General features: G+C 53.7%; 1 protein-coding gene across 4 annotated transcripts in view; it reads left to right on the forward strand.

The window, feature by feature from the left end:
* The first annotated feature begins 7,670 nt into the window (after positions 1-7,670).
* DOT1L (DOT1 like histone lysine methyltransferase) overlaps positions 7,671-14,981 on the forward strand; it is a 74,449-nt gene continuing 67,138 nt past the window's right edge. For all 4 annotated transcript variants that reach the window (XM_037504997.2, XM_037504998.2, XM_037505000.2 and 1 more), the window contains exon 1: positions 7,671-7,789. In XM_037504997.2, the coding sequence (XP_037360894.1) occupies positions 7,709-7,789 (81 nt within the window). In that variant the 5' untranslated portion in view covers positions 7,671-7,708. The remainder of the gene's footprint in view (positions 7,790-14,981) is intronic.

The following is a 14,981-nucleotide window of genomic DNA, read 5'->3' on the forward strand; positions in this document are numbered from 1 at the left end:
TCTGCCTGCTCTGCTTCCCGCTCTGGCTCTGGTGAATCCTCTCAACCTCCTGCGTTTCTGACTGTACCCAGTGCTTGTATAAATAAATAAATAAATCTTTAAGATTTATTAATGCATACAAGAACTGGGATACAGGCCAGAGGTGTGGGCTTGAGAGGATTCACCAGAGACAGAGTAGGGCACAGAATAGGCAAACTGACTGAAATACACTGCTGAGGGGAGCAGGGGGGCGATAAAGGAGAGGTCTTCTTTGCCATGTGGGTCAACTCCCTGGCCCCAGGTTTGAACTTGTGCTTCAGAGGCTGCAGATAGCTTCATAGTGCTGAGACTTAACCTCTTGTGCCACAAGGGAGGCCCCAAGGCTCCTTTCAAGTTAGGCAAGAATAGGATGATTGATTGCCCTGGGGAAATAGGCATACATCCCGAGGTATGACCAGAAACGCCCAGGGGGTGGGGGGGAACTGATCAGAGGAAAGCCTTGTTAATAAGATTGGAGCCATGGGTGGGAGTTGGGTGTGTATCATTGGACTCACCCTCCGTAAAGCCAAAATCCAGTGTTTAGTTTGATCCACCCTTCTCTGCCAATAAAAAGGTCAGGATCTTGCTTTCATCCTGCATCCTGCAGCCTGCCCCACCACACCTGTTTCTCTTCTTTATCACTGCCATGTTGCTGATGCAACATACTCTCCCCAGCACTTGGTTTTGTCGACAGTGTTTACTCCATGAATGCACACACATCAGGCAATTGTTGTGGCGCCTGTGCGGCAGGTGAGGAAGCAGGATCTAGGAGGGAGGCGATTGCCCTGATCACTCATCTGGCTCAGAGTCAGGAAACACCATCTGCCTTGGATGGGTAGACTCCTAAGGGAGGGGCCTGGTGCCCGGATGAGCAACTGGGCACCTCTAGGCCCAGAGACATCAATTAGGTCTGTCTCGGGCCTCCCATGGCTGGGGAGGACATCCCAGCAATGAATGCACTATCTTGCATCACCTGTGGGCCTGGTAACCACAGGTCTACTGGGAGGATGCAGACAGTCTTACGACTCCTGATGAGACAGCGATGTGATCTGGCTGCCGGGGAGGAATCTGGAGGGGCCTAGGTCTATCCAACACTCCACCAAGAGCTCAGCTTCACAGCACTATTGTGAGCCTCAGTTTCCCCAGTTATCAAGTTGGGTTATTGTATCCCTGCTGGTCTAATATCACTGGAAGAAAGAAGGTCAAAGTTGTTCATCATATTCACTTTGACAATAATAATGGGCAAATCTATCAAGCATTTATTATAAATTCTGTCTTGGTGTGGCAAGTTAATGTCCCTAACCTTCTGGGACCAAGACTGTCTTTATCAGAAGCATGAGAGTTTACATGGCAAAGGGAATTAAAGTTACAGGTGGAATTGTTACAGGGCAGGGAGAGGGGCACCCCAGACCCCGCAAACCTGCCTGCTCTAAATAGATTCTGGCATCCATTGCATCAACACAAAACATGAGACTTTAATGAAAAGGAACTTTAATACAATTAGCAAACAATAAAGGAAAGGCAAAGAATATTGTTTCTAAATCAAGCACCCAAAGTAACCCATGCCCTCGTGGGTGAAAGTCTACCCAATCAGGATTGGCCCAGAGCAAGGCCCCTAAGCCTGCCACAAGTCTAAAGCATCCTCCAGTGTTGGGACCCACAGAAAAGGATCAGAAACAACCAGACAAGTATGGGAGGAAAAGAGCAAAATCAACATCAAGTCAAAAAATGCCATTGTCACCTCCCTATGGATCTCTCACCCACATCTGTGTCACCCAGTCCACGAAAGGAAGCGCAGTTTCTTCACATGTCTCTTGGCTCCATGTGACTCCACCAGGTCTCCTGGTTCTCCATCTCTTCCTCCTTCTTCTGTATCCTCTGTAGCTTCTTCTCCCTGCTCAGCTCCACCCTCCTTTTGGGTGGGGCAGGAAACCTGGAAACTCCCCCTTTCCTGGGGACCCCCCTGTTACAGTTTCACTAGGCCCAATGCAATCACAAGTTTCCCTAAAAGTAGAAGGTCGGAGAGATGCATCAGGAGGACTCAGTCTGATGCTGCTGAACCTGAAGATGAGAAAGAGTCAAGAGCTGAGGCATGCTGACAGCTTTCAGAAGCTGGCAGAGGGAAGAAGTGGAGTCTCCTCTAGATCTTCAGAAAGGAACTCCGTTCTGCTGATACCTTGAAATTAGGCCAGTGTGTAAGTGTTCTCCCTGACCCTAACGCTGACCCTGACCTTAAACACATATATTTATTTCTTTATTAGGTGAAATTGGCTTCTGTGATTATGGAAGCAGAGAAGTCCAGCCAATTGGATCTACCATCCCCAAACTGAAGACCCAGGGAAGCTGTTGGTGTGATTCCATCTGAGTCTCAAGGCCTAAGAACCCGGGAGCCCGCCTGAATCCCAGCCTGATGGCAGAAGATATGATGAAACATCCCAGATCAACTGGCAAAACAGGAAAAAGGGTGAATTGCTCCTTCTCTTTCCTCCCTTTGGGGAGGGGCTTCTGTTTTACTGAGCTACTGATTCAGATGCTAATCTCAACCTTGGACTCCCTCTCAGATACGCCCAGAAATGACCCTGGGCCTGGGCACCCCTGACAAATTCATCTTGACTCCCTAGGAGACCCCTGAGCTACCAACTCTGATAATGATGAAGGAAAGGAGATACAAGGTGAAGAAACTAACTCACACAAGGAGGTGGAGTAGAAGGGATTAGCATAATCCATTAACCCATTTATAGAAACCAAGACCCTTAGGGAACAATGCCCAGATCAGGAGGCCCAACACCCAGAAACTATCAGACTGCTATAGGGAGTGTCAGGGGCACAGACCATCCACCTACAAGGATGAGCCCCTCCCTGAAGATGATAAAACCTAACACAGCCCTCACAACAGGCAGCAGCACTCTGCCCTCCTGTGACTATGCAAGTGCTTCCTTTCACCAACTCTCTCCCTCCTCAGGCAGCAGCCTCCTGCCTGCCGGAGACTTGCACTTGCCGGAGACCTGCACTATGCTGGGACTGGAGAAACTCACCTGGGAAACTCGCTGCTTGACGCTGAAACCTGAGCTCTGGTGACATCTTTCCCAGAGTGAACCCAAGGACCTGCACTAACTCCATGAAAACTACATCAATAATAAACCTGTGGTCAAGAAGCAAGCGCAGGGGGCCTCCCTGGTGGCGCAAGGGTTAAGACACAACCTATGAAGCTGTTTGCAGCCACTGCAGCAGAGTTCAATTCCCAGCTGGCCAGGGAGCAGCCCGCATGGCTTAGCAGACCTCTCCTGTCTCACCCGCTGCTCCCCTCAGCAGTGTGCTTCTGTCAATCTGTCTGTTCTGTTCTCCACTCTGTCTCTGGTGAATCCTGTCACTCCCCACACCTTTGGCCTGTACCCTAGCTCTTGTATGCATAAATAAATCTTAAAAAAAAAAAAGAAGCAAGCGCAGCTTCTCCACAAATCTCTGCTCCATGTACCTCCTCCAGGTCTCCTTGCTCTCCATCCTTCTCTAGTCTCTTCTCCAGCTTCTCCCTGCTCAGCATCACCCTTCCTTGGGTGGGGCAGGGAACCAGGAACCTCCCCTTTTCCTGGGAAACCGCCCCCCCATCACTGTGGCAGGAACCTTAATTCCAGTGTTGTTAAAGGGTCAACTGTAATTGGAAGTGGTTAAATTGCCAGAGTGTTCTGCAGCAGGAAACTCAAAAACCCTGGGCTCCAGAGGGGTCAGGACCTGGATCTTGGAGCAGAAGGAACCTGCAGGAATTCTGTTCTCTGCAGCCATTGCCGTAGCAACTTCTGAAACTTTGAGGTGCACCTCAAAGACCTGGCAGCAATGCCACTCCCCTTGAGAGGGGAGTTTGGGGAAATCACCAAGATTTCCCTGACTGCCTGATTGTGAGAGCTTATCCTCTGCCCGCCTGTCTTTGCCAAGAAAAAAGTTCCTGTTTATGGGCCTTGTGGGGGGATATCACAAAGGCCAACCCCACAGTCACATGGTCATAAGCACACGTCCAGTGGAAGAAAATACTTGTGTAATGGGGGCACACGGCTGGTGACGCGTTAGAGGACAGAAAAGCATGTCAGGTTTCTTGTGCTCGGGACCTCAGTAACCTAATCAGAGGCTCGGCAGACTGCACCCTCTCCCTGGTCAAATCCAGCAGGACCACTTGAGGTTTATGTCAGGTTTGGGGGCTGCTGGGAGGCTTGGCCCCAATCAAGAAGCTTAGTGGGCATAGCTAGGAAGCTGATTCAGAAAATGGAGTGGTCTTCTGCCTTATGTCAGGGGTCGACAAACATCTGTAAAGGATCAGGGAGTAAGTGTTTTTGGCTTTGCAAAGCTGGAGGTCTTCGTCACAGTGACTCAACTCTGCTGTTGCGGTAGAAAAGCAGTCAGAGTGATGTGTAAATGAACAAGTGTGATGGTGTTCCAATAAAACTTTATTTACAAAAACAAGGGATAGGTCAGATTAGACCCTGTGTTAAGCCAACACTCCACAGGGAAGAAAGAATGGGTCCTTAAAGCCTGCCAAGAGGGTTGCAAGAGTGTGGAAGCTTCCATTCTTTCCTTTTACTGCTGATGGGGTTTTGTAGAGTGCTGGGTCCTTGGGTTCACTCTGGGAAAGGTTTCACCAGAGCTCCAGTTTCGGTGGCACATAGCTAGTTTCTTCACGAGGCAGAGACGGTAGTTATATTTAAAGGGCACGTTTATTAGAAAAGGGATAGGACAGGGCCTCTGGTGGTGCAGGCGGTTGAGCGCCGTACTGCGAAGCTGTCCTCAGCCTCTGCAGCGCGGGTTCGATGCCGGCCGACGGGGGAGAATCCCACATGGTGAAGCAAACCTCTCCTGCCTTGCCCGCTGCTCTCCTCTGCAGTGTATTTTGTCAGTCTGCCTGTTCTGTTCCCCACTTTCTCTCTGGTGAATTCTCTCACCCTCCCGCACATCTGGCCTGTACCCCGGGTCTTGCATAAATCTTTTTTTTTTAAAAAAGAGAAAAGGGATAGGACAGTAAAAGACACTTGCATAGACACAAGAGGGCAGGAAGAGATGCCCCTTGGTGGGAGCAGCATTAGACTTTATCCTCTTCTCTTGGTAGGCAATGGCTTGTCTTTGTGGGTGGGTGGTTTGTAGTCTGATAGCTTTTGGGTGTTGCATCTCCTGATCTGGGTGTTGATGGCTAAGGGTCTTGATTTCTTTAAGTGGGTTAATGGCTTATGCTAATCCCTTCTACCCCTTCCTCCTTGTGTGAGTTAGGTTCTTGACCTTGTTTCTCCTTTCCAGTTTTCTGTTCTTATTCTCCATCACTGCCATTTGAACCTCATACTAAGCGGAGTCATGCTCATGTCCTGAAGCATTAGAGCCCAGAGAAGAGACAGGAACCAGCCTGATAGAAGCCCTGTGGCCCAGGTAGCCAGCAGCTGGCCAACTCAGTAACCAGTTATATGTGAGTGACCTCAGGAAAAACCCGCATAAGAACTGCCCTGATGGGTTCAGACCAAAAATGCTGACCTACAGAATGAGGAGCATGTTAGATGATGGTTTGAAGTCACTAGGTTTTGGGGTGGTTTGTTAAACAGAAACAAATAACTGCTGTGTGTGTGTGTGTGTGTATATATATATATATATATATATATACACATAGATGAATAGATATGATCTATGCATGTATCTCTCTATATATCATCATGTCAGGAGTCAAAGAAATAGGGATGGGGGGCCTCCCTGGTGGCGCAAGTGGTTAAGCATTAGTAATGTGAAGCAATCCTCAGGTACTGCAGGATGAGTTCGATCCCCGGTCAGGGAGGTGGCCCACATGGTGCAGCAGACCTCTCCTGTCTGGCTTGCTGCTCCCCTCAGCAGTGTCTTTCAGTCAATCCACCTGTTCTGTTCCCCACTCTGTCTCTGGTGAATCCTCTCACCCACCACACTTCTGGCCTGTACCCCAGTTCTTGTATGCATAAATAAATAAATCTTTAAAAAAAAGACATGGGGATATGTAAACACATATACACACATATAATATATACAATACACACAGGTATATATAGTACTATATTATATACCTATATATAAAAATATAGATGTGTGTATATACAGTATCTATCACATACACATATCTACAATATATTGTATATACACATGTCTATATCACACATAAAAAAAGACACGCACATAACAAGTACATATGTGTAGATATAGGTCTATACACATAATACACACATTTACACATGTAGGTTATATAGACACATGTGCATACTTAGAATGCACATTCATACAGTATACACACCAGTACATAAAATATATATAAAACATATAGGTGTGCATACAGCATATACACACATATATATGTGTACACACATGCACACTTGTAAATGTATAGGTGTGTATACATGCATATATACACATTATAACACAAGACACATACTACACGCACACACATATATACAATCTATATAAACATAGGTCTATATACATGTATAATATATACAACTACACACAATACACATGCTTATAAGCATACAGATGTGCATACAGTGATACACATATAACACGTACCCATCATGTACGCACATACATGTATGCACACAGGTGTGTATTTTCAGGGCATATACAATATATGTACGTTTTACAGATCTATAAAGAACTTTATGTTAAGGAATTGGCTCGTGTGGCTGGGGCTGGCACAGGACCCTAGAATGGAAACCCAGGAGGGAGCTGAGGCTGCAGTTGGCGTCGGAAGGCCACTGCTGGTTGTGCCGTCCTTCCAGAGGAGCTCATTTTTTCCCTCTTAGGACCTTCAACTGATTGAACGAGGTCCACCCATGGGCTGGTGGGCGACTGGCTTGTTCACCTCATCTGGAACCACCTTCCCCGGCGCTGCAATACTCTCGTGGGAGCTGTGGCCCAGCTGAGCGGACACCTAAGATGAATCATCTCTGGCATTTAGAGTTTCCCCGTGCCCCTCCTCCCCAGTCGGTCGTGACTACTTCCACGAAACCGAAAGCTCCCCGAGGTTCGGCGCTGAAATCTCCGGGTGCCCGGGGTCTGGCGCCCAGTTTGCACTCCGTCAACAGCTTTCTGGCGGAGCGAGCCGCGCACCGCGCAGCAGGGAGGCCGCACTCTCTGGGACCAGTGATGAGGGCTGCGACCTGGTTCTTCCCTGCGGGGCGGGGGTCCCGGTCGTCCGCGCCCCACGACCGCGCGCCCCGCGGGCTCTCCCGGGGTCTCCGCCTCGGGCGGGCGGGGGCAGCCGAGGGCAGCCGAGGACGTGCGTGCCTGCGTACGTCCGTGCGGGCGAGCCCACAGGCGCGGCGGCGCGGGGGGGGCGTGCGTGGCGCGGCGGGCGGAGCAACGGGCGCGCGCCGCCTCCTCGTGCCAGGCCTCCCCCCTGCGCGCGCTGCGAGTGGTTCCGCCCGGTCCCCGGCTCATTGTGCTCGCCTCACGCCGGCCCAAGATGGCGGCGGCGCTGGAGGCCCAAGGCCTGTGACCACAAAGAGGGAGCCGGGGGCCGGACGGGAGCGCGGCGGCGGCGGCGGCGGCGGCGGCCGAGGCCCAGACCAGGCCCCCTTCCCTCAGCCTCCCGCCCTCCCGCCCGCCCTCCTCCGCTCGCCCGCCCCGCCCCGCCCCCGCCCGCGGCGCCCCGCCCCTCCCCCAACCGCCCGACTAGCATGGTGCGGCGGTCGCGCGCGCCGACATGGGGGAGAAGCTGGAGCTGAGGCTCAAGTCGCCCGTGGGGGCCGAGCCCGCCGTCTACCCGTGGCCGCTGCCGGTCTATGTGAGTACCTCCCTCCCGGCGCGGGCCGCGGGCTCCCCCCGAGACCCCGGGCGCCTGGGATCCGACACCCCTCGCGGGGACCCCCTGCCCTCCCGCCCCGGGGTCCCGCGGCAGTTTCCAGGCGCCCTCCCTCCCGCGTGGAAGGGGCGCGGCCGGCCGCCCGCTCCGGGGCACAGGCGCGGCCCGGTCCCTCGGCGCCCCGGGGCGCCCCGGCCGCGCTGCCGTTGCTGGCCGGGCCCGGAGCCGGGTCCTGCGGCCGCAGCGCGCGTCGTGACATTCGGCTGCTTTTTCCTAATTCTTCGCGCTGCCGGTGTGCTCGGCTCTGTAGCCTTTCGGGGCACACTTTGCTGCTTCCAGTTTTTTATGAAGTAGTCATTCTGCGCCGCCGGCTTGGAGTGGCGGGGCTGACAGTACTTTGGAAATCGAGAATTCTTTCCCTGGCGCGAGTGGGGGCGCGGCCCGGCCCGGGGGGCCGCCCGCGGAGCGCGCCCCTTGGAAAATGACAGGCCGGGCGGAAATTTACAAAGGCGCGCCCCGGCGATTCCAGAAATGCCAGGGCGCCGGGGTCGGCGCCGGCCTCTCGGCTCCCGGGCGGGGCGGGGTGCGGGTGGCCGCGGCCCGGGATCCGCGCGCGGGCCGCGCGCTGCTCGCTCGGGAGGGGGAGAACGCGGCAGGTGCCGGGCGCCGGGGCGCCCTTTCGCGCCCACGGTTTGCGGCCGGGACCGGTGGGGAAGCCCGCGCGCCCCGCCCCTCGCGCGCGCTCCGCGAGTGTCAGTTTTTGGAAGCGTCGCGGCCGGGGGCGGGGTCGGCGCAGGGACCGCCCGCGCGCGGGTGTTGGCCGCCGGCCCCGGGCCGCCGCGGTCGGCGGGGTTAGCTGCGTCCAGCCGCGCACGGCGCGCAGGAGCTTTCTATTTTTGCTCTTCCTGCGCTGACGGCGAGGCTGAGCCCTGGCTCTGGCTTTTCCGGTTGGGCAGCTCAGGGTGTGTGTCCGGGCCGGCATCCCGAACAGTGGGCAGGGCGGGAAGACGTCCAAGGCCTCGGAAACTGAAAAGTGCGGGGGAACCTTCCAGACGCCAACCATCCTACAGACTTCTGCCTAGCAGCTGGCCAGTGCACTTCAGAAAATGTGGCATTTCTTTATCTTTAGTTGACGTCCAGTATAATTCACTCCTTTTGGTGTCCAGGACGCTAAACTAGTTTTTGACAAACCCATTGCAATCCGACAACAGGACTGACCAGTCACCGCTCGGCCATCCCTCTGCCGCCATTGTTGTCAACCTGCTTGTCACCTCTTGGACAAGGCTAATCTCTGGCCCTGGGGTTTGTCTTTCCCTGAAAATCGAACAAATGCTACCATAGCAGGCAGCTTTGCGATTCTGTCCGCTGTTACTCAGCAAAGCTTATCTAAGATTCATCCTTAGTGGTGGGGTACGGAAAGGGTTCCTGTTCATTGCTGTGTTGTATTCCACCACCGTCTTTGTCCATCGCCTGCCTGTAGTGATAAGACGTGGGGTGTTGACAGTTTTTTTTTTTTTAAAGATTTATTTATTTATTTATTTATACACGCACTGGGTACAGTCAGAAGCACCGGAGGGTGAGAGAATTCACCAGAGCCAGAGCGGGGAGCAGAGCAGGCAGAAGGACCGAAGGACACTGCTGAGGGGAGCAGCGGGCGGCAGGAGAGGTCTGCGCGCCATGTGGGACCCTCCTCCGGTGGCCGGGGAGCAGCCGGGGATCGAACCGGCGCTGCAGAGGCTGCGGGCAGCTTCGCAACCCAGCGCTCAACCGCTGGGCCACCGGGGAGGCCCGGTGTTGACAGTTTTGAGAAGACTTACAAATAAGGCCCCTCTTAACCGCCAAGCAGGTTTTGATGTGAACTTGGCTTTTCACCTGAGACGATACTCAAGAGTAGGACTGCTGTGCCTTTGCTGCCTTTATGTTTGACAACATTTCCGCATCTTGGGAATCTGTAGGTTTGAATATTAGAAGAGCTAGGAAATCCGTTGTGCCTGTACCCAGGTGGAGTTGCTGCGCCCTCTCTGATACTGAGGTGAAAGTGCATAGGGACTTGGTTGCCTGATTAAAGTCTTTTATTTGGGGCAGAGCGAGGTCTCGCGAGGAGCTGGTAGGACCTGGCTCTTGAGAGGTGCGGCAGTGAGTGTGTGCTGTGCCACCACGCCAGTCAGGTGCTGTGCGTGGTCAGCAGGCCTGCTCCTGGTTGCTTGTTCTACCACCAGGCCATTGGGCGGGGGGCTCGGCCTGCCAGACTTTCGCCCTCTCTGCGCTTCCCAGGTGGGTTTGCTGAGAACTGCAGTGACGTCTCCAAGAGCCGTTCTTGTTCCCACTGAAGAATTCTGCTTTCCCTTGGGAAACCTGGGGGCAGCACTTCATGAGTTCATGTCCTGGTGATTCAGTGACGATCACAGGGAGAGAAAGGGCCACTTCAGAACTTAATGTCAAATGGCCAGCTCTCATGTGACTGCAGATTTGGAAGGGCTGAGCTCATTTATTGGTTGATTTTATTCATTCTGGGAGCACCTACTTAGTGTTTCCACTGTCCGGGGGCACCGAGGACAGTAGACACTATTCTTATCCTCACGACCTTACAACCAAAGAAAGGTGATTTATGGCCACCGGTTTGGCTGGAGAGTGGACCTGCTGAGGTGCCAGAGAGAGGGGCTGCTGGTTTCACCCAGGAGAGGTGTGGGGAGGCAGTGCAAACAGCCACAGTGCTCTGCACCCAGAAGTGTCCAGCGTGGGAAATGGGCGTTTTCTGCTTTGACCAGTTCAGGGGTGACTGAGAGTTTCCAGATGCCCACTTCCACGCAACGGTGGCATTTCCCAGCAGGGTGACCCTTTGTTTTGGTGGGAAAACCAGGTCTCCATTCAGAAGGGAGTAGTATGTTCGGTTCTTCCCCGCCCTCTGTGACTCGTTGAGGCTGTAGGTGGGGGAGCCGCCTCAGGGTGACTGTCCCCACCTCGCTTCCTCCCGGGGAGCCCACGACTTTCTGACGAATGCCCACTGAGTAGTGTCCTGGCCTCGTGCTGCGTGTGGTTGAGGTGGGTGGGTGAGCAATCCCTCTGTGACTCAGAGAGTATTCTTTGATGCTGACCCCGCTGTGTGAGGGACTGACTAACTTACTCAAGCAAAAGGCACATTAATCCCTGTTGACTCTGTGGCAAAGAAGCTGCTTTAAAAGGGGAGAGAACGGTGGGAAGAGTCTGGTGTGCCAAGCTTGGCCGTTAAGGTTCACGCCCTGGTCACTGAGAATCGGTGTGTGCGCCTCACCGCCGTGCCGGACAGGTGCTGCAGGGAGTCGGAGCTCGTAGGAGCTCGGGCTGTTCCCTGGGGAGGTCTGCGAGCCCAGGCTCCCTCTGGACGCTCCATCCCTTTTTTTAAAATTAAACTTTTTATTTTAAGAGAATTGTAGATTTCACTCACTGCTGTAAGATGCCAGAGATCCTGTGTTCTCTTCGCCCGTTTCCCCAGCGGCAACATTTGACACAACTGAAGAATGTGTCGTTGCACTGCTGACATTGGAGCTGTCAAGCTACAGAGCATTTGGGGTCTCTTTTGAATGAGAGGACCTCCTGCATTGGCATGCCTGGGTCCGGGGGCCCTGGTGAGCCCCAGGGAACTTTTCTTCCTGACATGTCCTCTTGCAGTTCCTGTGCCTGCTTTCCCCTTCCTGGGTGCCGTGGTCTCCCAGGGGCCACTGGCTGGGGGATTACTAGTCCTCTTTCTTAGGGTTGTGCACCAGGGACCTCTCCTTGCCTTCTCTGTCCTTTGAAGCTGCCCTTGCTATTCTTACCAGTGGGGACTCCTATTAGCCCCACTCCCTGGTGTTGCTTAATTCAGGAGGTATTTGCCTGGGACCTGACTCATTTCGTGTCCCTTAGGGTATAGCTCATGTCACTCTGAGGCCCTGCTGTCTCTCCAGAAGCCTGTCTATGGCTCTCTGCAGTCCCCTGTGCTCGTGGGTGCTCTCTCACTGACTGGCTTGCCTCTGCTTCGTGTTCTTTGCTTCCCCTCCTCTTGACTAGCTTTTTTCTCCACTTCCAGATTCTCTCTTCTCCCCTAGCCCATCCACTGTCTGATTCTTAGATGTGGCTTTCTCTGTGGCAACGCTCAGGTGCCCTGCATGCCTTGCGTTCTCCCCATTGTCAGCATGGCATCTGGGGTGCTGCAGCCCTCTTCCCCTAAAGCAATCCCATAGTCATCAGCAGTCACTCCCATTCTCTTCCCCAGCCCCTGGCACCATGAACCCACTCTCTCTCTGGGCCTGTCCTGGACATTTCTCATCCGTGGACTCACACCATGTGGCCTCGTGTGTCTGGCTTCTCTCCTTGTGCGTCATGTGTCCCAGGAGAGAACGGTGGTAGTGAGTGTCAGATACCTTCTTTTTCATGACCAGGTGATGTTCCTCTTTATGGATGGACCAGATTGTGGTCTTGAGGCCCCTGCGAACTATTGACCTTTGGGTAGCGGGACATCAGATGAACTTGTGTGGTGCTAACCAGCCACGGCCACTCCTGGAGATGGGGCGGAGTGGGGATCCTCAGATGTGCTCTCATCCTGGCTCCTGTGCCCTGGGACAGAGTCTGTGCTGGCAGGTGTGTGGGTTCTCCTGGGGTGCGTCCCTTTGAGGAGAGACTGTGGTCCGTGTGCTCTCTCCTGTGGTTATGTGCTTGGCGTGGGCCTCAGTTTATACTTTTTGCAGGAAACTGCAGGAAGGTGTCTGGCCAGAGCAGGATGACCCCAGCTCTGCTGTGGATTGGCTTTAAGTCTTGGGCAAGGGCCCAGGCCCTCCTTAGACCTCAGATTCAGGGTCACCCCTAAAAGTGCCATCATTTGTAAAGGTAGAGTCAGGTAGTCTGAGGTAACCACTGGTGACAGGAGCCATGTGTGTGATTTCACTGTGGTGGTGCTGTGTGTGCGTGTGCGCGCACACACTTCTCTCTTCGAAATCCCATGTCTATCTGGTACTCACTGCACACCTCAGTCCAGGATGGCCATGTTTCCAGTGCCCCCACTCTGTTGGGGGCCCATGGCTCTAGACCCCCATTTCCCATGGGGGTTCATTCCTCAAGACCTGTGGTCTTTTGGGTCCACAGAAGGCAGTGTGTGTGTATGGTGGGTGCCACTGCTGCCTAGAGACCCCGCCATCATGTGGTGGCTTGCTCATGGGTGGGGGCAGTAGTGCTAGGGAGAGGTCTGACTCAGTGCCCACACTCTGCCTTAAGAGCCTTCCTTGGGGTTCTCTTGAGGATGTCCTCTCCCACCTTCCCCGGCCTCCTCCACTAGGATTTAGGGGATCCCGGTGCCCTCTTCTGTTTTCCACGTTCAAGGGAAACTTAGGTGTTGCTGCTTTCACTCAAGTGCCTGTGATTTTTGCTAAAGGTGCATTCATTTTTATTTTGCCAAAGGGTGTGTTGGGTGGGACTTCCTGACCCGTGGTACACGGTGCTGGGACCCACAGAACTGGGAACAATGCAGTTTGGGGCCAGCCTCCGTGGTCATGTGGCCTACGCTGATCAGAGATGTGACTGTGTGTGACCTGTGAAGAGAGGTGTCCTGGGGGTGGTGGAAGAAATCCTCCTTCCTGTGAGTCACTGTGGCTCTGTCTTTATCTGAGAACATTCCCTGACTCATGGGTGTACAGGATGGAAAAGCCCGGTGACGGTGATGGGGCTGACTCAGCACCCTCCTCCCTGGGGACAGATGAGTTGGCTCGGCATCAGCTGCCCCCTCTGTCCCCTTTTGCTGCGTGACACTATTTTGGGGGCTATGTGAGCACAGTTATTAATACTAGTGGAACTCAAAAGTGGTGACTGCGTGAACCTGACTTTTCCTACAGCTTCTAGGGTACCGTTTCTCCCCTGACACTGTGCTCTGTCGTGAATCAGCTCGGTCCCCAGCATTGCCATAGTCAAGCGTGGGTCCTCCAGTCTGGTGGAGGTGCTTTGTCTCATCCCCTTCTTTCCCGCGCTGCTTCTTCTGTGGACAGCAGACCTGAACCCGTGATGGCCATTGCCCTGTTGACACAGGGGCCATGACTAGGGCTAGCTGTGCTGGGGAGCTTTCTGCCCAGTAAGTCTTGCAGGAGAGCAGCGGTCTGGGAAAAGGGCCAGGACACATGGAGGCCTGTCCCTATTGGGCAGTTTATGGGTGAGGGACCATGCCCAGGGGCTCTGGACTCAATGGAGGCCTGGTTTTTAGAAGCAGCGCAATTGGATTCAGACTTGGTCCTGTTCTGACTGCGAGCCTCCACATGGGAAGGCTGAACTTGGTGCCGCCTGAAGCACTCACCAGTGGTGAAGTAGCGTTCTCTTGGCTCATGCCCAGCCACCCTCTGGATACTCTGGCTGCCACTGCCCAGCTCTGCGGCAGCCTGCCTGGATTCCTGCCCTGTCTTGTTTCCATTCTGTCCTGAGGGCATATCTGTTGTCCTGAACCCTTACTTTTTTTTTTTTTAAGATTTATTTTTATTTATTTCTGCATGCAAGAACTGGGGTGCAGGCCAGGGGTGCAGGGGCTGAGAGGACTCACCAGAGACAGAGCGGGGCGCAGAACAGGCAGATCTACTAAAATACAGTGCTGAGGGGAGCAGTGGGCAGGATAGCAGAGGTCTGCTGCGCCATGTGGGTCAGCTCCCTGGCCAGGGATCAAACTCAAGTTGCACTGGCTGGTGACAGCTTGACAGCGCTGAGACTTTAACCCCTGCACCACCAGGGAGGCCCCCTGACCCTTACTTTTTTTTTTTTTTAAGATTTATTTATGCATACAAGAGTTGGGATTTAGGCCAGAGGTGTGGGGGTCGCGTAAGAGGAGTCACCAAGACAGAGTGGGGAGCAAAACAGGCCGATCCACTGAAATACACTACTGAGGGGAGCAGCGGGCAAGGCAGGAGAGGTCTGCTGGGCCATGTGGGTAACTCCCTGGCGGGGGGTCAAAATCATCCTTCTGTGGCTGTGGATTGTTTCATAGTGCTGAGACTTAACCCCTTGCACCACCAGGGAGGCCCCCTTTTCCTATTTTTTGATTAGGTTGTTTCTTTGTTGTGGGAGTGTATAAGAACCTTGTAAATTTTGGAGGTTAGCTTCTTGTCAGATATGTGCAAATTTGTGATTGGATGGCTGAAGCTGTCTGTTTCATCCTCCTTCAGTTTTGGGAGGATACAAATGAGTCCAT

Source organism: Talpa occidentalis, unplaced genomic scaffold, assembly GCF_014898055.3.
Source record: "Talpa occidentalis isolate TD23 unplaced genomic scaffold, MPIMG_talOcc4v2.1 talOcc4.12, whole genome shotgun sequence".
Taxonomy (NCBI): Eukaryota; Metazoa; Chordata; class Mammalia; order Eulipotyphla; family Talpidae; genus Talpa; species Talpa occidentalis.